Source organism: Styela clava, chromosome 15 (genome assembly GCF_964204865.1).
Source record: "Styela clava chromosome 15, kaStyClav1.hap1.2, whole genome shotgun sequence".
Taxonomy (NCBI): Eukaryota; Metazoa; Chordata; class Ascidiacea; order Stolidobranchia; family Styelidae; genus Styela; species Styela clava.
The window spans coordinates 11,669,169-11,695,395 of record NC_135264.1 but is presented as its reverse complement, the minus strand read 5'-3'; the positions used below and the strand labels follow the sequence as shown (position 1 = coordinate 11,695,395).

Below are 26,227 nucleotides of genomic sequence, written 5' to 3'. Positions count from 1 at the left end.
TTGTATTCAAATTTAATAAAGTCATACATGATACTGTTACTGAGTTAGCTCAAATAAAAAGGTTCATTGCGTGCTGGGGGCAAATTAGCTGATTACTGAAAATTGGATTTTAAAGTGGATTATATTTTATGCATCATTCAATCGACGACCACAAATTAGGTTTTGTATTTGGTATAATATCAATGAAAAGTCGCGGAAAGTTAATTAAAATTGCCTTTGCTTGGTTACTTTTTACTACACTCTTGCGAAGTTAATTGCGAAATGTTGGAAATTACTGATGCTCTTTAAATTAGGTATCAGTCGTGCTCAAATATATTCCAACATGGAAATGCCAATCGAGTGAGTCAGTGAGACTATGCAACAGAGAGTACCTAATAGCGTACGTACGGCAACCGATATTTCTTACGAAGCCCTGTTAAAACGCAAGATTATAACGCAAGATAAAAAAAGCTCTAGCCCGAGTTTTAGACCCAGACATGGAAGAACATGTATTCAAAGCCTATATTCCATTCCAAAAACGAATATTCCAATTTTGTTAACGCCATTTATTACACATCTTTCGAGGGGTTCATCATTTTATTCAATTGAACAGTTGGCAAAGGAAAGGACTTTAAGTTTGGTGTAGTCTGTCACGTTCTTCGCCTCAGCAAGGGATTGGTAAATAAACTCACCCAACCTTTAGTGACTGTCAAACCAACCAAACTAAATATTTTTAGATACAATATACACGTTTGATCAAATGCTACATCGACGTAAACAACGCTATCAAAATTGATCTCCTTATTATCATAAGTTCAAATCTACCTAACTACGCGTATCACGCACCTACCGCGACAGCTAACATGAAGTCATTTTTACATTATTCGATCGTGTAATGTATGCTATTTAAAAGCATTTTCTGAGGTTTCTGGTGTGACTGAATTGTTTTCTTAGTTATAGTAGCATTAAGTCGCAACTTTCGAAAAAAAATTGCAATGTGATACTTTGATTAAAGAGAGTAGCTTCATCCGAGAAGAAAGTATTAATTGTACCGGTATAACCTCTATGCGGCATAACAAAATGTGATTCCAGCAGCGTAGGCGCCTGTAACAGTGTAGGGTTCTATCACTTGCCGAAAGGAAATCAGAAAATGAAAACAACATTTCGAACATGTTATTTGAGGAAACCACAAAGCACAGAACATTAATTAAATAAGTCGTCATTACTATTTGGCATGTTGCAAATGGGAATTCCAGCATGTTTCTTGCTTTAAAAAGAGAATCTATAGCGGAGTTCAGAATCGTGGTACTTGACGGTATAACAACATGCATTGGCAGATTGGCAAAATTAAAATAACACTTTTGAATTTCGGCTTATGTTGTTTAATTATTTAGAATGACTTACAGCGTTCCGGTAGTTTCCAATGTTTGTTGTGATTACTCTTTTCGTGCAGTTTACCACAACTTCACTTTTTGCAGTTTAGGTGGTTTTGTAACTTTAGTTCGTATGATGAAATGACAGGCGGTACAACTGCTATTCTAAAATTTATTCTAGAAGAATAATAGTGCATTAGGGAATATTTTTTATGAAGTGACAGATTAAAGTACCATCACGAATAAAATCACCTGGAGAAAATCGGATATGCCTCGTTGCAAAGGATTTTTTACCATTCTATTGTTCTCACTGCTGACGTTCGGAGAAACGAGGACCATCATTTTACGTGAGTTGCCTCGTAGCTTTGCTCCTCTCCTCATTTAGGTCAATACCGTCGATGAAATGCATAAACATAACAAAAAATGCTGACTTGAACACATGAAATAAAATTTCGGAGAAGTTTGTTGACATACATTTCCAGTTTTTAATTAATTAGGCCAACCATTCTCATTTGAAAATATAGATAAACAGTCCAGGGGTTCAGGTTGTTACAGTGAACAGGGGTTTGGATCTCACGACATAACCTTGGACAATATATAACAAATACATAGTCTTGCTGCTAAACTAATTTGCCACCTCTGTTTAGTTGACGCGCATGCACTTGACAGGCGGTTGAGGCAGGAAAAATTCGAATTTTAAACGAAGATGCATGAGAGTCTTATTTATATTAACACGAGTTAATTTCTGTAACTTATATTAACAACATTTTCAGCTTACAATTGTGAATATTTTGACATCGTATTTGTTGTCGATGGATCGGGTTCCGTCACCAAAGAAAACTTTGAAATTATCCGAGAATGGTTGATATCAACTACGTCCAGCATTCATGACAAACTTGGCGAAAAGGCAGAAATCGGTATATTGGAATATTCAGGCTATAGGGTGTAAGTAAAATGACTTTAATTTTCAATGACTTCATTTTGAAATGCATTTAGCTGCAGCTAACTAAATTGGTGTAAGCAGTTGCAAATGTCGCGTTTGCATCCCCTGACCCGTCACCTGAGGGGTAATAATTTAGGTTGGCTATATGGTAGGCAAAAGATTTTGGGTATTCCAGGAACACAGCAGCTCTTTCATATTGGTGATTAGTCATACATGAACTTTCTTCTAAAGCATCTGGATAATGATATTATCTTAAAATTTCGTAATTTTAAATTCGTTTCGATTCTTGCTATAACAGTATACATTCTGATCCACCGATACAGATAGAAAGCAGAGGTACGTCTAAAATTTAGCTCACTATTTTAATTAAACCGGCGAATATTCTTTATTATCATGGGAGGCGCGTAAAAGATTGATATATTTATGGAAAATATTTAGAAATTCGTGTAGGAAATGCCACCCGTAATGCTAAATTATTAAAACTTGTGAAACAATATCATACTCTGATTTTGAGATACTGGAATAGCTATTTAAATGTTAAGTTCGACTGAACACGAATATAAAATGCATAATCTAAAGATCATCTCCGTCTAAAATTTCATTCCAAAATGACTCATATTCTTTGTTTGAGAAAATTTTAAATATCATCGACATGTTTTATTGATGCATTAAAAACACAATTTTTAAAAGTAGAAGTCCAGTTTAGTTCAATTATTTTACTGCCATTTGATTGGTTGATATCGAACCAATAAACCTCTGTTATAATGTCTATCATTAAGGGATCTCAAATGATTGTAGCGAAAGCAACTTCATAATTATTGTTTTTCGTGATAATATTTAAATTACGAATATTTGTAATAATTGCCATACCAAAAGCGAAATCATGGTTCGGCTGCAATTAGATTAACTTAAGTAGCAATGCATTTGCCAATGCAGTGGTTCTCAACATGTGGTACGCGTATTACTAGTGGTACGCGGAAGATGATCAAGTAGTACGTGAGCAGCTTTGAATTATTGCAACAACTAACTTTGGAGTTTGCCAAAATATGCCGACAACGCTTTATCTTTCATACTCTATGTATTCTCTGAACGGCCTCTATGAATGTTCCCCCTGGCATCAATTTCTTGTTTATTAACCAGCACAATCAGTAAGCATTGCCTCGTTTTTGTAGTTTTGAGTGTTATTTGTCAGTTTGCAGTTGTGTTTCAAAAATAGAGTTGTGAATTAAATATCTCAATTGCCATCATGTCTTTGAAGGTGCATTAACTTAGTTACTTTATCAAAAATGAGTCTCGCAAATGCTACGATAGACTAGTCTACCCTAAGTTGTCAGTGCCTGTAAACGGCACATGGTTGATTAATTTTGATTAAGCTGCAACACATTAAAACACTCCAAGTATAAAACATTTTGCAGTAGTTATGTATAGGAAAATTTATTCTGGGGTCAAGGGTCGGAGAAACGTCCTATGGACCAGTCCAGTCTTTGGAGATCGCCCTCGCCTGCTATTGTCCACAAATGAATCGAGATGGGCATGTTTTCATCCGTCTCGACCTACAGGCTGTATGACATTATATTTGTATTTTTAATTTAGCCAAGATGGAAAGAAAAAAAATGCATTTGAAATTCCTTTTGGACTTGGAGACTGCACAACGAAAGAATGCATGACAGAGAAAATATCTAGTATGAGATACCTGAAAGGATCCACACTCACTTATGCCGCTCTCAATCGAACCTTGGAGGTGAGATTTACTTTTACTAACTTAAAGTCCCGAAATCTTGTTTTGCGAGTCAAATCGAGTGACGAGCCTGTGTCCAAGGTCGAGTCAATTTTCGAGAAAATTTTGTTTGGATGACTCGTTTCATTTAATAATTAGTGTCTGGTGGCCAACTTAGCCTCTCAATGATATAGAGTGGTGTAATGAGTCTCGACGGACTCCGGATAGGGCTAAACGAACATTTTGAATTCACCATTATCTTTGAGACACCAGTTACGTTGAAGAAATAACATGCTTTCATAGACTAGTACTCAGGGGTAAAACCATTCAAAAATTTAATCATATTTCAGATATTTTGACAGATTTACCCAAACTAGTATGAGTAAATATATTCTCATAGGCAGAATACCAAAACACTCTAGTTTGACGAAATTTAAATTTCCTCACTTTCATTTCAAGTATTTCATTTATAAGATAAACAAGAGAGCTATGCTCAAATATATGACCACGTAGCGCCACCGAGTGGCAATAATTTTGATGACGTCATAGCGAAAAAAAAGTAAAAGCCTTCTGGATAAAAATTTTATCTTTAACCACTGAAAATATCAAAGCAATTGGTCCAGTATTCGAAGAGAAAAGCGATTTTTTAAAAATGGAGACGGAGACAAATAACAATAACAATAACAACAAAATTTTGAAACGATCGTTATGGCCACTAAACGTGTCCAAAAAGATAGTTGTTGAAACCATATCCGAAATATTCGTAAAGGCCATTTTTTATTCGCATCTTAGTTATATGACCTTAAATATTTAATAATGTAAATGTGTAATAATAAACACTTAATTTCACCACATTTCAAATTTAGGTAAATATTGAGAAACATTAATAAGAAATTAAAAGCTTATATAAACATCAATGTTGCAAAATAGCAAGCTAGAAAAATAGCAATAGTATTCGACCATTAAATTTTGCAATTTGGTTGTTACTAGCAATTGGAATGTCAAACAGGTAAAAGTTGATTACTTTCACATGTTTATATATAATTAAATTGTGATTATTTTCAAATAAGGTAATTTTACCTATTTGTGAACTCATCATTAGAATTAGTAATTAAGAGTAATTGTAAGTAATTAATATTTAAAAATGCTGACACCATTAACACCGTTTTGTATTTACATGAATTTCACAATTACCTATGCTAATAACAAACAATTGTGACGTTATTTGTATATAGGTAAAAATTTCGTCGTATTTTATTAAATCTGATTATGATGGTATTTATTTGTGACGTCATTTTTTATTTAGGTTGAATTTCCACGTTCTCCTCGAGCTAACGTTTCGCAAAAAAGTTTAGTTTTAATCACCGATGGAAGGGCTAATGATGGGCAGTACCTTTTGGACTGGTAAGGAGATTGATATGTTGGTAATAGGGCTGGGAATGGTTAACCGATTTCAGATGGTTAACGGTTACGATTTATTTCAACGTACAATTTGGTAATTGAATCATCGTCTCAATAATGTTATAAATTTGGTGTTTTTAAACATGTATTCAGATGTCCCACTGAGTAATGCTAAAAAGTCGATTGGACTTTAGTTTGAAAAAATGTTCAAATTGCGATTTTCTGTTTGCGGAAATTTGAAAATTTAGTAATACACGTTGATATGGGTATTCAACTGAAATCTTTTAATATACACTATAGAGTTACTAGAAGGAATCACGAATACTGATATATTCACAAACCGAATTCCTATTTTTTGTCTAATAAAGAAAACATTTTCCATGTAATAATAAAGTACGATGAATAGTGAGTGTAGCCTATACGGCGGTAATTATAATTTGGTATTTGCTTCATTATGATCAGTTTTGACAACTTTGCTTTAACAAGGCAAAGAAGTCACTGATACGTTATTTTTGTTAGTCACCTATGAAAACTATCAGAAATGACTAGAACTGTACAGTATTTTCTATATTTTTCGTTCAATGTAAGTTTATTGCGTCAATATAATTTTGTACTACAAAAATAAAAGTATAGAAATACGTAGATTCTGGAACGAAAAATTACCTATCGATTAAAATTATATCATACATGCGTCATTGGAGTTTTTAGTTTCATTCACATTGGCAATCAATTGTGTATTGATCTACAAGTCTTAGTTTTATATAAGTTGTAACCATAGGTTTAAAAATATCTGGAATTATTAATAATAATTCATTACAATTCATCATTTTTTTGTGCCAAAAACTGTACATAAATAAACTGATTTATCAACACATCATGCTTTTTATAAAATTATTCTCCCTATACAATAGCGGTTAGAATTACTGTGAAAATTGATCAATTTTACTTACTGTTTTCACAAGACATTTTTCTTTGTCGGTAGTTCACGATGATATATTAGGAAACAATATATTTATGCAAACATGATATGCCAAATTACAAACTAAGGATTACATTGCCTCAAAGTTGAAATACCTTATTCAGAATCATTTTCACTCATCAAAATATGATAAAAATATATATTATGTATATTGAAAAGTGTCCCATACTGTTTATAGCGAGTCCAGCGAATTATAAATACATTACATTAATCTTGAACCGATCAAGAATATATTACTGTTACTCAGGTATTACGAATCAGTCAAGCGTAACGTGACGTCATTTGTAGTTGGAGTTGGATCATACAACTTGACGGAGTTGAAAATTGTTGCAAATGGAGGCGTTAGCATGAAAAACGTTTTCACTGAAGATACTTACAAATCGTTACCACGAATATTATTATCATTGGTGGATAAGTTCTGTGAAGGTAAGCAGTTAACTATACTTCCGTAACTTTGGCCAATCAGCAATAACCTAAAGATGACGGAACAATTGCCGTCCCACAGACGCTATTTTTATACAGATTTCTAATCATGCTTGTAAACATTGATTTGTTTTATTATTTTTCTGCCACTCGCTGCATTTTAGGTATGTTATATTTTTTATGTATGAATCAAATTCCTCAGCGTTCATTTTATCTTTGCAAGAATTCAAGTTTAGTATCGGTAACCAAAGAACAATCCTCAAAAAACTAGGATATAGACTAGACTGAAATCAGATGCCAGCATATTTCAACGGCAGTTGCCAGAAAATCTTGAAACAAAATTGTAACTTCAAATATGTATACCCGTTTACAAGCTTTAGCTCATTAAAACACGCTTTAAACTAAAATGAGCACAAAAATGGTTTGGAAATGTTAAAAACCAAGCATAAGAAAATTTTTATATCTGAATGAAACATGCATATAAATGCATTTAGTGTTTCGAAAAAAAATCGATTCTGTTAAGATATTGTTTTTTGGATCATTATAAAGTTGAGTCAAAATACCTTTTCTTTTCTGTTTCAGACGTTGATGAATGCTTTGAAGGGAATATGTGTTTTGAGCATTCAACTTGCCGTAATACAAAAGGTAGCTTCGAATGTGATTGTCATGATGGATATGGGAAGAACAAAAACGGAACATGCGTAGGTTAGTATTTTTTACTTTACGTACACTTGAATGTTTATATGATTTCACTGAATAAGCGATTTGTTGAATTCTATACGCGTTTGAAAATTTCAGGTCTCACTTTGCCATACTTATCCCGCTTGTACCATTTACCCCAGACTTTTCTCACTGGTTCCACACCCGCCCCATTTATTGTGCACTTGTCTTGCACTCGTCCCATTTATCCCTGACTTGCCCAACTCGTTACACACTTGCCTCACATTGCCACACTTGCCCCACTTATCCCACACTCGTCCCACTTTGTCCACACTTGTCTTACTTGTACCACCACTTCCATTGTTCTGGGTTGGTGTGGATATATGTTGTGGGGCAAATGATTAATATATTCATATGAAGTTGAAACCATGCTATGCGTTAAGATAGATAAAATACCTTATTACGAAAGTTAGAGTAATCATATCAAGTGAGATTCATACAATGGGTACATGTAGGGAAAGTGAGCCAAGTTGTCAGTTACGTATTGCAATTACCAGAATGTTTATTGTATATCTCTGAGTCGACGTCACTCTTTTCGTTTATTTAAAAAAAATATCGCCGTGACATACTTCTCTTTAACAGTAGCTTCGTTAAGTATAAGTTTCTGCTTGTGTACTGCTTTGTTAGGGGTGAAATTATGGATAACATCTGGTACAAAACTTAAGAAATGTTGAGGTATATGTTTTTCGAACGAATAAAATTTCGAAACAAACTGCTATTTATATTCTTGTAGAGTGAGGCCGGGAACTTGAATCATCAAAAATCATTTCATCTATAAAAGAAACAGCACAAAACAGCGAATCTTTGAGCCATCTCACTATTACATATCATAAATATATATGATGTATATAAGCATTTGCATTAGTCATGACCACGAACGAATAAAACGTTTTGATATTACGGAATAAGAATGGATAAAATCACCATGACAAATCTTTAATTTTGCGACGTGAACTTTTAATATCAAACGATGCATGAAAAACCTTCTAATTTTGGGTCAAATTATCCAATTTTCTGCGCTTACTACGCTTCACCGAGTTGAAAATACCAATATTCCCACTGTTTATACGCGATAATCGGTTCAATTTACGGATTTGTCGCGCTTAAAACCAATTTGAACGAATCTTCGTATGAATTAAATATCAATTATTGATAATATACTAGGAGCCGCCGAACGGCAAGAGGGCCACATGTGACCCGCCAGAGAAATTAAAGGGAACCGATTTTTCAAATGGATACATACTAACCGTAGAAGTATGATAGAAACTTTATATGACGCGAAATCACGAAGTTCGTTCCAAAAATGCCCTGTACAAGTTACCACTTGTAGTTATGTAAAAAAATATTATTTTCGGAAGGATGAGAATTTTTTCGATTTGGCGTTCCTTACTCAGTTTATTACACATTGGTTAAGATGACGGGCAAGTGTTATTCCAGCGAATTCGAATATAAACTGAATACAATCATTGTATTTTATATACGAATCAAACAAGGCGCACTTCAAATCATTTTTTCCTCGATCGATCGTGCGCATTATAAGCCAGCACGCCTAATGTATCAGGTAGGGCTGTAAGGTTTATTGCCCACACTCAAAACCAGTACCAGTACCGGTTGTGTCTTATAGCCCGGTGCGGCTTATGCATAAAAAAGCTCAATCCAGGCAATTTATTTACAGTGCGCCTGATGTGCAGTAAAAATGTAAGGAACAACAATGCAGAAGCCAAGTTTTTATCGCAAAATAATCCGCATTGTGAATAAGTGCCAATTTGTATGATTTTCATGTCTGAATTTCCACACGTTTCGTACTGGAACTTGCAATTGCGTCTACACGAATTTGTAATAGTTATTAGGTTAGTCATCTAACGTTGATTAGACTTAAATACCACTTATAGGCATGTGCGTCTTGAAACAATTTCAATCATATACCGACTTCTACATACATGATTTGATTCATTAATAAAATAAAAACATTTACATATAAGTTGTGACAGATGAAATCGTTTTGTTTTGCACTTAAATCAAGTGTACAAATAATGAAGAAATTCTGTATGTTTAATTTCACCAAAAATGGAAATATCGTCTGAAAATGTGAAAGTAACATTACAGAACTGTGGTCATGGTGTTTCTTTACAGTGTAATTATTAGGTACGCAAGGTACTCTTGATTACACTAGTTTTGCCGTACTGCATACTTCACTGTTTACGTGTTTTTGTATTGTTTACAGTGTCAAGTTGTTCTTATGTTTACTAAAGCGTAGGAACGATATCCTTCTTATGAAATGCCGTACTGCATACTTCACTGTTTACGTGTTTTTGTATTGTTTACAGTGTCAAGTTGTTCTTATGTTTACTAAAGCGTAGGAACGATATCCTTATTATGAAATGCCGTACTGCATACTTCACTGTTTACTTGTTTTTGTATTGTTTACAGTGTTAAGTTGTTGAAATGATGTTGTTATGTTTACTAAAGCGTATGATCGATATCCTGTTATCTTTCATAACAAGGACGTAATTTTTATAGTGAATTGAAAGTTGCAATTTGCGCAGAAAATGATGTTTTAACGTATTCGTACATTTTTAGATATAAATGAATGTCTTCAAAAAGATATCTGCAATCATAAGCATACTTGTCTCAATCATCCGGGTGGATATTCATGTGGTTGCAGAGATGGTTATTTCGACGAAGGAGTCAAGTGTTCGGGTAAATAAATACATTGATTGATCTATATCTGTTTTGAATTATTTTAGATTTATGTGTTACAATTTTAGGCAAATTAGATAAAATTTGTTAGAATTTGTATTTTGTATTCTACCCAAACAACAATATTTTACCGAATTTGTATTGCGATATTTTCAAGGTTTGAGCAAGGCTACCGAAAAAATCACCTAAAAGCAAAGTATTACCGCAAAATTTCGCATAACCTACCTATTGTATTAAACCCGTATTTGGGGGTTGTACGTTGATAATATAATGTTTTTACTAAGATTTTTGCTTATGTAATTCAATTAATAATGTTTTCTAGTTTTTCTCGCTAGTCCAGAAAGCATCAAATATTTTTACAGTATATATTGCTTTTTGAAGCTTATGACATTGGTCTGCTACGAAATCAGTAATTTTTGATGTTTTTCTTTTGTTGCATCCCTCTAAAATCCCCAATCGATTCTGGCGCATCCATTATTGAATTGCTGAAAAATGATATTGCTAAGCATATGTAAATAAAAACGCTTTGCATTATTTTCAATTTTTCCCGTGTGTGTTACACTAAAATAACGCAATGCTGAAAGCAAACTAATATCAAATTAGCCAGCAGTAAGTAAATTACCAAAATATATGAACATTCATAATATTTCTATCAAAATGACTTAAAAATGTTAACAAAATTAATCATTTAAAAGATATTAAAAAAGGTAGACCATGACATTATAGATCATTGACATTAAGAAGGCCGTAAAGTTGTTACATTTTATTTGGGATATTTGACATTTTGCTTTAAATATTAATTAAATGTTATTGATTATTATCTTGTATTCAAAGTGATATATAATCGTTTAGCTAATGGATGATATTTATATTATCATAATTCTGTAAACAAATAGAGTATCGTTATGAAAAAAATACTCTTTATCGGCGGTTCTCAAACTCTCGTGCAGAAACTTTTAACAATCAGGGCCCATTATTTTCAATAAAAAACTAGTTTTGTTTTAACGCGTTTTCATCAGTTATTTTATTCACCACGTTCAATAAGAAAAACCTACGAGTGAATGTGAAAGATTAAATAAATTACAGACTAAAAGTTAAACAAATCAGTTAAATTAATTCAAATGAATGTAGCCATCGCGAATTTGCTCGTGCCACCCATATAAATGCTCCGTCTCCAAGTATATATCTAGTATCTGTTCTATATCTTGTAATGCTTTTTGTTAGATAAATACTCCTCTAATATATAATTTAATATGTTTCAGAATATATATATTATTATCACAATATTCAAATCAACAAAGCTACAAAAATTAGACAAAGCGAAGTAATTAGCTTTATGAAAATCATTTTTCCAAAATTGCTGCTGTTCAAAACAAATTCAGTCTGTGGCATTCACCTTTTTATTTATATTATATATATAAATGACCTTTGCAAGAGAACCGAGTGTACTTTGCCTCCATTTGAACCCCTATACAATGACATTCACAGGATTTATTTAGGATTCAACTTGACTCGATATTAGCATGTTACATAGTTCATTCCTACAACAGGGAAATAAGTTTGAAAGGTTATACGAGTCACGTATCAGCAACACGATGAAAACTTAGTATCGATTGGTAATCATTGTTAGTTAAGTTTAACATTATTGAAATTTTCCGAAAATTTGTATTTCAGCCAATTTTTTTTTTGCGTAAATGGCTATTTTACATACATTGATGTAAATTTTTTTTGTTTAAATTGGTTATGAAGTGCCCCCCATTTTTGCCCTTAACAAGGCTCTAGAAAAATCGCAACTACCACGTAGTTATCGATATATAATCATTATTAGCAAAGTTGAATATTATTAAAATTGTTTGAAAATATATATTTCAGACGAGATTTTTGCGCAAACTACTATTTTACATATATAATGATGTATATGATTTTCATTTGCTTATGATATGCTTCACATCTGTGCCGGGAATAAAGACCTAGACAAGTATTTACTCTGGCGTAGGTAGGTTGCGTATCCGGTTGGGCACAATTTGAAGGGTGGGGTTACCTATTGCTAATGGTACTATTTTTTTCGACGTTAAGTATAACTAACTAATGTCTGAACAAGACAACAATACAATAAAAAAGTTAATAAAGCAAGTAAATAATTCGACAAATACGTTTGAGATAGAGAAATAACAGAGGCAGGTAATCAAATGATTATATTGTTATTCAACAGTTTCGTGATCATTACCAGAAATAAATACTATTCACTCCAGCTTATTTCACCATACGATGATGAGTTGGTAAAAGCGTGATTGAAAGCATTTCCTTGTTCAAACATTTTAATATATATATATTTTTTAAATATATCATGTCATCATGAACTATTTTTGCATAGTCACATTAAAGTACGCCCCTCAGAATTTTCAGTTAAACTCAGAATCGATATCGTGTTTGGACTTTAAAAATTAGCCGTAATTTAGAAAAACCTTAAAATGTAGGGCTGCAAATAGTAAAAATGTGGTTTCCTTGCTTCTATGTATACATGGACTGATGTCTAACTTAAATACTTAAGCGTTTTCCTAATCGACGAGAGATTTTTTACCTCGATGTCAAGCAATAACTTCCTATTATATCTTTGAATATCATCAGTTCTCGGAGCAGTGTTTGTATGATATTATCACATAATTCAGATTATTCGTTTTATTTAGAATGCACATGTACAGAAATAGAAGGATACAATAAAACATTCTCATGTTTGTATAGAAGATACAATTGTTCTTACACCGATTTGGAGACAGGGGTAACCAGATCTTGCTCAGGTGATTATACTTTAAACACATGTCTAAAAATGTCATACACCACTTGTCCCAGTCGTACGAATTTCACCATATGAGTACATTAACTATTTGTTTTCTATCTTTTCAACCCAAAACATGGCATGAATTCTACCTCATATGCTCACTTAGAATTTGAGATTCAGAATATATATATATCTACTGTAAGTCAGAACAGTGGGACAAGTGTGGGACAGACGTTTTTGAGATGCGCCTTATTCAGTAGGTGACAACCTAGGTTAGATCGAACCACAAAGGGTTCATCTTCGTCGGGGCGAATGGTATCACCACGCACTATTACCGTTGAAATTCAGTGCACCTATATGCCACATAGATATACATTGTCTCATACTATAGTACTATATAACCGATCCATATTAAAAGCTCCTTTTGTTTTTAGTGCCGTCAGGGTCTGCATTTGACGCTCTATTTGAAATAATAGAGAACTGGCAGAAAAGGGCTTCAGCTATGACAAGTGAAAAGGAAGTCATAAACGAAGTAATAATGATCAATGACGCAATTCAATGCGCTGCAATAGCGACTGTTAACTCGTCGCCATTGAGCGCCAAAAAGTTTGAAGTTGAAATATCGTCCATGGATATTGAAAGCGCTGATCAGAACGAGGTTAGGAATCCTATTAATCTATGTTAACTACCGGTAGATTCGAATAGAATCCGAACATAGTTGACTTCTAAAAACTGTACCAGGCTATCACTCACAATGATTTTAATTAAATATATATAATTACTCGTGTAATATAACATATATATAACGTAGTACAGCGGTTTCCAAACTATGGGTCGCGACCCACGGGTGAGTCGCAAAAGGAATCTTAGTGGGTCGTGAAAAGATGTAGAAAGCTTTGGTTAATTATACTGGTTATTAGGATCGGTGGCGTCTCGAATACGTAAATCTTAAAAAGAAAAAAATTAAATTGAAATTCTAATCTGTGAAAGTTTCCTTTTTACAATCTTTTCAAAGGAACAAAAATTGGCTACACAAAGAATGACCATGTGGCTTTTTTACGCGTAGCAGTTTTGTACACTGTACAACACTTCTTACCGTGTTTCCCCGAAATTTAGACAGGATTTAGATTTATTTTCTTTTGAAGAATAACACTATGGTTTTTTTGGAAGAGGTCTTTTGTGTTCATTTAACAAAAATAAAATTACATTGTAGAAAATCAAGATTTTTTACTAAACATTATATACAAACCGACATCGATTGTTTTTATTTGTATTTCCTATACAAAAATCAAGTGACAAATATCATAATTGTGATATCACACAATCTTGAATAGTGGTGTGATCTTCGCCTTACCTCGGGCCAATGAACCTTTCCTCTCCCACACATTTTAAATTTATTTTAGGGTAGGGTTTAATTAAAATCATTTTGAAAATTCAAATTATTATCTTATTTTCAGGCCAGGTCTTATTTTCGAGGAAACACGGTAGTTTTGCGATGATTAGCCATTGCTGTGTTCTGTGTTATGTCATGAAAAAAATAAAATGAAATTAAAGTTTAGTGGGTCACCATAAGCTGTGATGATAAATAGTGAGTCCCAACTCTAAAAAGTTTGGGAACCACTGACGTAGTATATAATGTAAACAACGCGCTACTTCGTCCGCAAGTAAGGGACTTCGATTCATATGTATTTACGTGAAGTTGTTGACTGATGCCCCTCATTTTGCGCCTTGAAACAATGAATATGTCGTAACGTTTTTGTATTATGACGTAATAATTGTAATAAAATAGTACGTTTTGCCTATGAAAACAATGGACATTTCTCATTGTGACGTAAAATTACAAATATTCGGTTTTATGTCGTTTGTTTGATTATTTTTCAGCTTCAAGCGCCATTGAAGACATTCTCTTCATCTAAACTACACAATGCTTCCGTGACGGGTATGGATGTTGGAAGAATGATTGGTATTCAGTTTGAAGCTCCAAAAGAATGTGTCGACATCATTTTAAAACAGCCTGAAAATCTTTACTCTGGAAGCACATTATCCGAGTATTACATTTTCACCGGACGAAATCCCACCATATCAGTATCCGTATTTAATAAAGAAAACTTTACTTACCGAAAGGATGCACGAGTAACTTTTGACGTTGATGTATTGCAAGACTTTACGAATTCAAGTTTTTTACCAAAAGACGTCCCAGATCCAAGTTTAGGGCGCGGTTACGTCAGTGACGTTGGGTATCAGTGTATGTTTATCGACACCATGTCGGAAAAAATGTCAGCCGAGGGATGTGAAGCAACGACCTATGACACTGGGTCAAAGGTTACATGTGATTGCAACCACACCACGATGTTTGCTGTGTTGCTCACGATGACAGAAGTGAATGTTCCAAGAGGAGTTAAGGTAAATAAACATTTAGTAGTGTATTAACTATACAAGAGCAATATGGCCTGTTGCCAGCCAATTGTACCGAATGTCATAAAAATTGTACCGAATATCATATTATATAGTGGTTTCAGTTCCCTTTATTCCTCCCTAACTATGGATATAAACCTTGTTTCTGTTATTTGCTCAATCTTTAATTGAAGGATCTTTAGCTAGTACCATAAAAAAACTTGCACTTTGTCTCCCCCGAAATAACAAAATCCCCATCTGGGGGGTTCGACTGGAAATCCGATAATAAAGTGCTCCCGTGAATTATAAAAGCAGCAAAGTGTGGAATGAAATATCGCCATCATAGGAGGATATTTTGAACTTATAACAACAATAAAATCAAACTCGTATAGCGAAATCTCCAACCTTTCCTAGTAATAATTTTAAAATCAGAGCCGTTGCATAAGAAATTTTATTTTTTATCCATCAACAAGTAAAATATTCATCCCAACGAAGTCAAAACCAGATACTTTCAAACTATGCAAAAAGTTATAAAAAGCTTGTCATTTGAAACGCAATGGCCAATTCGTTCACCCATTATGCTGTAATAAACATTCGTTTGTATTCATCCCATCCAGTGGTAGTTCGGATTTTACTGTAATTTTATTGTAATTAAAATTGAATTGACACATGTCTCCTATTTATTTGTGACTCAAAGTTTTGACACTTACATATAAAGTTTAAAAAGCGCTGCATTGCTCATTAAAAGCGTTATTCATTGCAGCTATTCCAAGAGTTTTATTGAAATATGATCGGACAATACAAACGGCTTCCAAACTATTTCTAGTAGCCGTGAATAAGAATGACTAAATGTACCAAAAACGCCGTTGCTTTATTTATAAGCCATGCAAATAGCAACGACACATAAAAACGATTGATTACTTCAGCAATTTGGATGCCAGCATATGACTAATACGTTTTGAAATTCTTGATAAATGCATCGCATAGTCAAAAGGTCATATTGCAATATGTGAGCAAGGACGAAATTTAAAAGACAAATGCCTATTGTTCTATTTTTGACTTTTTGACGCGAGTTTTTAGTCCATTTAGGGTTGTTGTGAAAAAAGGCTTTTCTCCACAATTAATGAACCAATCAAGTTCCAATTCTTAGTACTTGGAGATAGAAGAATTCATTAGAAGATTTATTACTTTTATTTTCTCCTAAGATCCCAATATTCCATTCTAATTGTTGTTGGTTTTTATGATTTAAGGGCACACCTTGATATGACATTCAGTATAAACATTTGACTGGAATTTTACCGACATTGTGATGAACCCTTGAAGTCGTTACAAGGTTCATTACTTTTATTTTTTCCAAAATTCCAATATTTCATTCTAATTGTTGTTGAATTTTATAATTCATGGGAACACGTGGATATCACATTCGGTACAAATTCGGTATTACATTTACCGTGTTTCCCGGCGAATAAGTCTACCCGGTAAATGAGACGAGGCCCGTTTTTACCCCTGAAAAAATGGGTTTTTGCATATAACCTGCCAATAAGTCGGGGTAGTAAAATCGCATCAACATCGGAATCTCAAATTACCATGCAATGCCTTTTGAGCAGTCGCCGCGTTTGCGCATTGGTTAAATTAGCCTATAATGACGTTTTCTTGTAGCATAATATCAAATCCATAATAACTACGGGAATTCAAACTGTCTTCAAATTTTAATCTAATTTTGTTCAACTCGCAATTGCGTCCACCATAAAAGAACATTACCTAATACATAATAAGGCGACACCAAAAAAATGAAAATTATCATCTCGCCTAATACGACGACCCCCCCCCCCCCCCCAAATCGGGCCAAAAATTTGGGTCTAGAAAAGTGACTTATTCGCCGGGAAATACGGTAAATGTAATTTTATTGACATTGTGGTGAACCCTTTTTTTCTTGTTGTGGCGGACTAAACGTGTAATTGAGGATCGATAGAAAATGAAACTAGGCATGATGACAAAAATTTACATGCAAGATTCGTTATAAGTATTATTTCACTTGGGAAAAATTAATTATCCGATTTCTTTGGAACTTAGGAAGTATTCCAAAATTCTGATGTTTGTTAATTACATACTAACGTTTTTTTCCCTATACTTAGCGATGGTAAAGAAATAGAATTGCCAATTTTCGCATTCTATTTAGTGAAAGAATCGCAATTTTGAGAAATTACACAAATCGTCGGAGGAAATTTCGAATTTATCAAAAGTATTGAAATTTTTATGACGTTCGTCCAAATATAATAATCAAGTTGAATTTGCACTACACCTCTGTGCGTCAAATTTAACACATTGCACCAATTATATCACGCAATTACGTGCGCACACGCAAATTATTTTGAGTGACGCTGGCTGCATGCGTCGTGACATAACGTCTTTGACGTGACACATTTGATTGATGTGCGTACTTTTTAAATAAATCAAGACGTGATGAAGTCAGTCAACGCATATTTACATTTAGTGATTAAATATAGTTAACGAAGAAGGTTTTTAACAAAGTATATTAAATAATATCAATTGTTATGAATACCCACTTTGAATTTTCAATTTGCATATCGTCACGCTAATAACCGAATTGCGTAAGTCATTTTTAGCAGTTTTGAGAAAAACGTAAAAAACTTCCTAATGATATTGCTATGCCATTGAGAATCAATAATTTGTCATAGTTCAATTTTTCGATCGTAGACGGATTCAAGTTAATTTGTATGACGCAGTCAAGTGACGTCATAATGGCGCACTGTGACTTAGGCAGAAATGTGTCTATGACTAGGGGACATACGCAATTTGTATGTATCAATCCTGAAAACAAAACAATCCAAAAATGAATGTAATTCTTAGTATATACGATGTCCAATCCCCAAAATAGCTAATCTGTTTCAATTACATTATTTTTTATGTTTAAAAATATATATTTCAAAAAAACACGCTCTGCACATCCACCGAAATAAGACTAAAGTTAAATATAAAGAATAAAACAGCAATGTACCCTTATATAAAAGCCAACCAAGGTGAATTGGATTCAGACAGTGAATATCACAAGTGCACGCCTTCCTATACTGTAGTTTAAACTGAAATTTATAAGCGCTAAGCTAGAATCTGAGATGCAAAAACTCGAAAATCCTTCGCCGAGGTTATTCTGCCTTTGCGACGTCATAATAGTCCCGCGTTAACAATGATAATTCATTATGACGAAACAATTGAACAAATTTGCGTATCATAAAAAATCTTTATTTTTATGGGTTTCGGAATTCTTAAAATAAAATCTGAGTTAACAGACAGGTGCGCAGCATTACATAAATACCTATTTTATAGAAAACTCAAAACCGCCAAAAATGACTTACGCAATTCGGTTATTAGCGTGACGATATGGTAGTGCTTTCTGCTAACAAACTCTGGATTTGTGATACTGCATAAATTTTAGAAACGTAACTTAAAATTCCAGATGAAATATTTTAATTTGACAAAAAAAATATGCCGTTCCCAAATATCATATACTATCGTTCGCCCCTCTACATAAAAATTGGTCAGTACTGTCATGTTCTAGTGGTCTTTGGTAAAAACAAGTTTTCGCGAATCTGGACACAGCAATCGCTTTTAATTAGCGCCATAATGTAAGATGTACTCTATCGAAAACTCCTCGCATTAAATGAGATACCCACGAACAAATGGCTGAATAAGACCATTCGTGGATAAGAAAAAAAAAGGTAGCGGAGCCGCGAGCAACCGTAGACCACAACGACGAGTTCCATTTTGACATTTTGATTCCATATTATGCATGCAAATATCATGAACTTCTCATCTTTGTGTCGATTAGCAACCCCTGATCCTAAAATACCGATCTCTTTTTAGATCCTTACCTACATCGTTGAGATTCCGACTGTTATATTCCTGATAATCACAGTTACAATCCTTTCGAGTGTGCGATCTCAAATCCGAGGTGATAGGATCGTTGTTCAAATATGTTTATCGGCATCTTTACTTGGACTCCATGTTTTTAATCTATTTCACGACTTGGCTTTGAAACAAGAAGTAACATGTGAAATCTTAACAGTGGTAATACACTATCTTCTATTGACATCTGGTAAGTATAACGCTGAAGAGACGATTTTTATACTTCTTACATTACAAAACAAAACCCTGTATAAGCGCCCACGATTTGCTATTATTTTTAAAGAATTTATTTAATTACTTCTGTTGTGTGATCTTCGCTCTGAACATGACTAAGAGTCCTGAGTACAGTACAGTACTCTTAGAGTATTCCAGTGTTTTTCAAACTTTTTTCATCACGACCCACTTTGCACGTTTATATTTTTTCGCGTCTCAGGAACTAAAATAAAAATAAGAAAAATTTCATAATACAGAAAATATTTAAACAACAAATTTAAAATTAACAATAGTTTTGATGTGACTGATATGCTTGTATATTCTCACACAAAAGATCGAATCTTGGCTTATTGTCATTAATGCTAGATCTTGGTACTGGTTTCAAATCTTCGAAATTTGATCGACCATTTGTTTTGACCGCGACCCCCACCCGGTTCTTTGCGACCCACCGGGGGGGTCGCTACCCCCATTTTTTACCCCCCAAAAGCCCTGCTCTAGAGTACAGGTAAAGTGTCAATGGCCAAACTGTAGCCTAAACCTCCCTTTTCAATTTGTAATTGATGACGTTTCCTTAAACCTACTACAGACTCAACAAAAACTCCGGGCGCATTTAAAAAAATCGCAGGGGCCACTTCAACGCTGCTATAAACAAGTGTTTTGTATTTGATGGACGATAATTCCTATATTCAGATTGATATTGTCGTCATGCTGGGATAAATATGGGATATGATGCAAAAAATAACCAAGATAATTCAACATAATTAATAAATACGGGCATTTTTGTCTTATAGCCCTATTGTTGAGCGCTACCCCGAGATTTGTTTTTACTCGCTATAAAAAAACAAGAAACGCTGCCGTTGCGAGAATGTCCAAAATCGGTTCTATAAGATTGAAATTTCGTATTACGATTTTCAGCACAAATTGAGTCTGGGTTTTGATTCTGGCAACGCTAAATCGTAATGTAATTCATTGCTTCTCTCATGCACACGTTTTGTGCTTAGTTCTTGGCATTGTTAGTACATCCGTAAAATTGCATTGATGTCTCGTGAATTTGCCAAGTGAAATTTCCCTCTTGAGATTCAACTTGCTCGGCTCAGCCATGGATTAAGTTAACGTGAAATGTTATCAGACGACGCGATTTCTTGTATGTCGACAGTTAGTTGCCGCTTATTCTAATTTATGTCAGAGTGAATCTTTGATTTTATTGATTTGCAATATAAATTTCACAAAGGTACAACTTTCGGAATTGTGATAAAATGATATATTGAACTTGAATGCAGACCAAACCTGTTATTTGGTTTGGATAATTTGCTCAAAATATATAGATGCGCACACACTCTGAGCAAAATTATGGGCGACTAATAAAATGGCAAGATGTACTGAACTGTACAGAGTTGTAGTGATGCATTACGTGTCGCCAAATGCTAATTGTCACAAAACTTAATTAAAGAATTTCAAGTCGATACAATGGAGGAAGTGAATTCCGCATAACTAAGTTTTTCCTCTCATTCTGTTATAAATAGTAGACAATTAAAATTGTAGGCAGTTTACGAACCATTTTACACACAATTACTCTAAACTCTATTGTCTCTTTATTCGAGCATTAAGTATAAAATAACATTCTGTACATAAACGGTGTAATCTTTTTGATTTTACCCTAATCCTAACCCAACGCTGACACGGTTGGTGTTAGGAACTGAATTCTACGAGAATTTCTTCGTGAGAGTTAACACATATCATGCTGTGCGTAACACATATCATGCTGTGCGTTCGAGATCACATCAACTGAGATTGCGTTCCAGAATAGTGTTATGGCGCTGAGATCACATACCAAATCGCACCCAAGTACATTTTATTTTAGTGACTAAACTAAATTTTTGTTGCATTTTGCATAATGCAAAATAGCAAATAAGCGATAAGGTGAATAAATTCAGTATCTGTCCCTTTTTAGGAATGTGGATGCTAATGGAAGGCCTCACTCTCGTTGCAAAAACACACGACTACGTCCTACAATACCTAAGTGAAGGAAGACAGCGTAGATTCGCTATCGCAAGACACGTAGTCAGTTGGGGGTTGCCACTTTTGATTGTGTTTATTACAGCACTTGTTGGATTTTTAACAGACTCTTACATGCATAAAAGCCCTTTATTTGTGGAGAAACTGGCAAGGGAGGAACGATGGGATCTTCAAGATGTTAAAAAATACAATTATTGCTGGTTGAGCTCAACATTAGTTTTATGGTCGGTGGTATTACCAATGGCGATCATTATAATATTAAACTGTGCTATATTAGTGCGAATGGGATTATTTGTTTTCAAAATGAGCGCACAAGGAGACAATTACAAACCTAACATCTATAAGGTTGCTGCAGATTATTCAGATTTTGATCACGCAAAAGCAACGTTTAAAGCTATTCTGGTTTTGTTACCGGTGCTTGGCGTATCGTGGACGTTGGCCTTCCTAACAAGTAAGTTATTTTTTTCACGATTCAATTATTTTCGTCTTCAGAAAAATTGTTTTAACTTATGTCATCCTCAATATTTATAAATTGCAGGGGAGCACATTTGAATTGGCTTTTACTATACAAAAACGCATTGCGCTCATGGTTACGGGCTCCATATATTTTAGTTTGTGCAAATTCAAAACCCTTTTAGTCAAGCTGTATTGGCTAGGAAAAATTCCAGTAACTGTAACTTATTGAGTATCTGCGTTATTCGAAGCAAATTTCCTGAACTATTCATACAAACTCAAGCCATAAATAATATTTCTAAATTGAGTATTGTATTGATCTATTTAAACTCATCGGATGTATTCATTTTGACATTCAATTCTTCAAAATATCATACTATACTGTCAAACATGTCACAATATTTTATTCAGCTAGATTAACAAAGGAAATGCTTGAGTGTGTCTGTTATATGTGTGGGCACCAATTTATTATTCCGAAGCAATGTTTAATAGGGTGACCGTACATTTGAACCCATGTACATTTGAACCCATGCGTATATCCACGGGTTCAATCTATATGCGGGTGCTAAAACCCATGGGTTAGGGTTAGTATGGGTTTAACTATCCGTGAAACAAAAAAAATTCCATAGGTGCAATAGCATACAGGTGCAATTGTCATGGGTTCAAATGTACGTGGGTTCAAATGTAATGGAACCGTTTGATAGTATAGTCGAAGCATGGACTAAATCTCCAACATTAGGTCTGCGAGATGCAGTCAGAAAATTCCTAATTTTTTTTCAACAAAGCAATTGCGTCATCCTGACATGACACCATCAAGGGTTACACCGTCAGTATTGAATATGTCATACAAAATATATTTCTCATATACACCAATGGCTGCCACTTATTGGGTCTGCGGTGGAGAATACTTTGGAACCATTCGTAAGGTGCCTTCCTTTACAACGCATCACGGCATTTTTATCGCGTACAATATGCGTACAAGGTATCTCATAAGCAATTTTTACAACTAACGCAATTTTTTTTTCAAAGGTGTCAACATGCGGAATTCTTCCGTGTACTTTATGTACATAAACGTAATTCTAAATGGCTTACAGGGAGTATTTTTATTCATCGTCTACTGCGTGATTGGAAAAGAAGTTCGAAAAGCACTGGCGATTAAATATAAAAGAATGGCAGAGACAAGGAAGAGCAGAAGCATTAATGATTCTTACGCGAAGCGCTCAAGTAACATAAACTCGAAGCAAGCGCCTCGAGCGAGTCCGAACATAACCAATAAAACTTGGGCAGACAAGACGAACTCAAGTAGACCAAAATCAAGCGGTCTAGCACTACCTAGCGAGAATTTGACAAAATATTCACCAAACTTGTCAACAAGGTTTTAATAAGTTTCTCCAATGATGACAAAAATAAAGTTACCGTTGGGTGAAGTAGCAGAGTTTGCCGCGCATTCAGATAATGGTGTAGCTTCAATTGACGGAAAGCCACATCAGTTAAAGCAGTATTCACAACGACTTTAATTTCTTTATTATGTACTGTGTAGTGTTTTGAAATAAAATCGTCTGATCAAATGAAATTTATTTTCGGGTAATAAAAATACGAGCAAGAAATTGCAATAGTTTATTAAAGAACATCGCAAGACTCTTGCTGAGGTTGAAGTTTCAAAATTATCAAATTTCTCTTAATTTTTTTTGACCATTCTATTTGGATGTCAGCGACCATAAGCTTTTCGTGATCGAATAAACAAAGCAAATATTTATCTTTCGAGTACAGAATCAGATTACGAAGCGTCCAGATTCATTACTCGAAGAAGGGTTCTAAATCTTAAATTCGTAGTCTATTTAAAACAGTGGTACTCAACTTTTCTTGGACTAATTACCCTTCAAGCATATCTGGTCACTAGATTTACCTCCAATGTTATTGATGGTGATCATTTATTGAACAAGAGAGCTATGCTCAAATATACGGACACGTAGCGCCACCCAATGGCAATAATTTTGATGACGTCATAGCGAAAAAAAAAGTAATAGCCTTCTGGAGAAAAATTTTATCTTTAACCACTGAAAATTTCAAAGCAATTGGTCCAGTATTCGAAGAGAAAAGCAATTTTTTAATGATAATGACGAAAGAAAATAACAATAACCACAACATTTTGAAACGATCGTTATGGCCACTAAACGTGTCCAATAACAACATAATATTGAAACGATCGTTATGTCCACTAAACGTGTCTAAAAACGGAGGCAGCGTGTTTAGCATGGGCTTGTCTGTTTCTTTAAAATATTGCAGAGCGTCTCCACGTCGAAGAGCATTGGTAACTATGAACACTTAGATTTCGTTCGAGCTAAGTGTATCAAACGTTGCAAATTTTATGGTGACGTAAATACTAGATAGACATAAAATAAATAAGCTTGACCATGCGCCTGAAGTTCATGAATCACAATAAATCATAGTTTTTGTATTTAGCACAAGCCGATGTATTGATTCATCGTATACTAACCAAATCCGTACACTGCTTTTTTATTGAGTATTTCATATATTCATACCGTAGAAACAACCAAGCATGAAATGTACGTAATCATAAGACTATACACAGAATCGGGCTTGGAAGATCTTCGTGTTACATGCGCTTATTTGAGTAACGTGTACTTCCGTCTTTTGTGCGCGTGTTCTACGAATTAACGTCACGTCGTTTATGAATTCCGAAAATAGATTGGGGGCATAGCATTACGTAATTTTTGTACGTTCATTTCAGTGAATAAATGAGTTTCGAATCTGCTCGACTGGAAATGATCTCAAATTTCGATGAGTTGGGTACCAAAATTACCAGATATTTAATATTAGAATTCTTGGACTATCAGTAGATCGGTTGATTCTAAACTGAGTTCACGAGACCTCCCAGGCGTGTTAGTAGCATTTTTAATGATAGGAATAACGTAAAAATTGGATATTCAAATGGCTAAAACAATCTCATCTAAAAGATTACACACTTTTGTGTTTGTATGTAATCAATTATGTTAAATTATCTTATCTTGAACACGCTATACGTATGTGCAGGTATACTTGTCGCTAGTACATTTTATGTTTAAAGGCCTTTTTATGTAGTTTGAACATGGCAAACTCAAAGGTTTGGATACGTCATCCTTGCCTATTGAGCGAAAATAAATTGGTGTGTTCGCATTCGCAAATCACCTTTTATACGAAACAAGAGACCGATGCTCATATACATACCCATGGAGGTCAAATGATTACGCAATGTCAAAAAACTTTCAGCCAAATGTTGAAAGAAATGTTCCATTATGATGGTGTGTGAACGAAGTCATATATATATATGAAGTGATACCATGAATTAAATATAACAGTGTAACCATTTTGTGTCCAATAAAATTTTCGAGATTGGCTAATAGTGATGTATTATTGTGAAGAAAACAAGTAGTTGAATGTGCGAACAAGTAGTTGAACAAGTGCGATGTGGCGTAAAATTACTTCAAAATGGCGATGTAGGATTACTTTCACAATGAAAAAAACTTCAAAAGAAAACTTTAAATCAACTTCAAAAGATATATTATCATTTTTTATTATTAGACTAGCCATTAGTGGATACTGTCTTATTTATGCTTAGCCCACTTTCGGTCTCACATCAAATTATTTTTACTGTGGGTTGATCCAATTCAAGTTGCATGCGCACTCATTATAAAGTAAAGGAGTTGATCGCTGAGCGAATTGAGGAAAATCACCGAAGTTCCCTCCACAGCTAATGGAACAATGAAGTTAACGATTGTCCAATGTCAGTAAATCCAATGCCACCTTAGGTAGATAGTAGAATTTAACAGTTTGGTTCATTTGAAGTTCCTAGGAGACGAAGCAACACGAAATCACGCATCGTGATATGGATCAACTCCCCTCCATTCAATTCTACTGTATGAAGTATTTCGACTTACTGACACAATACCTGTACGGCTATGTTGTCATCAGTATAGTATACTTAATCATATGCAGCGATAATCATGTTATTGTTTCGTCATAGAGGAATACTTACGTCATCGTAAGATATTCCTTTATTCCTTAATTAACGAAATATAGCCATAAAAGAACCCTAGAAACGAAATATTATACAGATTGTATACTTAACAGGTTACAATCATTCTGCCTATAAGTTTTGAACATCTGTGTTTTTTCTTTGGAGGGGCGTTGCTCTAGTAGTTATTGTTATCCT

The 26,227-nt window shown here is 34.2% G+C and overlaps 1 protein-coding gene across 1 annotated transcript; it reads left to right on the top strand.

Annotated features, from left to right (window-relative positions):
- Nucleotides 1-1,372: 1,372 nt before the first annotated feature.
- Nucleotides 1,373-23,719, top strand: LOC120333789 (uncharacterized). The gene is made up of 13 exons (XM_039401161.2): nucleotides 1,373-1,699; nucleotides 2,126-2,297; nucleotides 3,889-4,036; nucleotides 5,319-5,416; nucleotides 6,640-6,818; nucleotides 7,398-7,520; nucleotides 10,116-10,235; nucleotides 12,923-13,033; nucleotides 13,449-13,672; nucleotides 14,896-15,417; nucleotides 19,291-19,522; nucleotides 21,497-22,012; nucleotides 23,044-23,719. Exons 1-13 carry the CDS (start codon nucleotides 1,621-1,623, stop codon nucleotides 23,394-23,396), a joined length of 2,877 nt encoding a protein of 958 aa, XP_039257095.2. The 5' UTR covers nucleotides 1,373-1,620; the 3' UTR covers nucleotides 23,397-23,719.
- Nucleotides 23,720-26,227: the final 2,508 nt, after the last annotated feature.

What these genes read in the sequence shown, in the direction of transcription:
- LOC120333789 (XM_039401161.2), top strand. Translation starts at nt 1,621, where the DNA reads ATGCCTCGTTGCAAAGGATTTTTTACCATTCTATTGTTCTCACTGCTG. An exon ending in CGAAGGAGTCAAGTGTTCGG is followed by an intron (nt 10,236 to 12,922) that starts GTAAATAAATAC and finishes CGTTTTATTTAG; the next exon opens with AATGCACATGTACAGAAATA. An exon ending in CTATCTTCTATTGACATCTG is followed by an intron (nt 19,523 to 21,496) that starts GTAAGTATAACG and finishes GTCCCTTTTTAG; the next exon opens with GAATGTGGATGCTAATGGAA.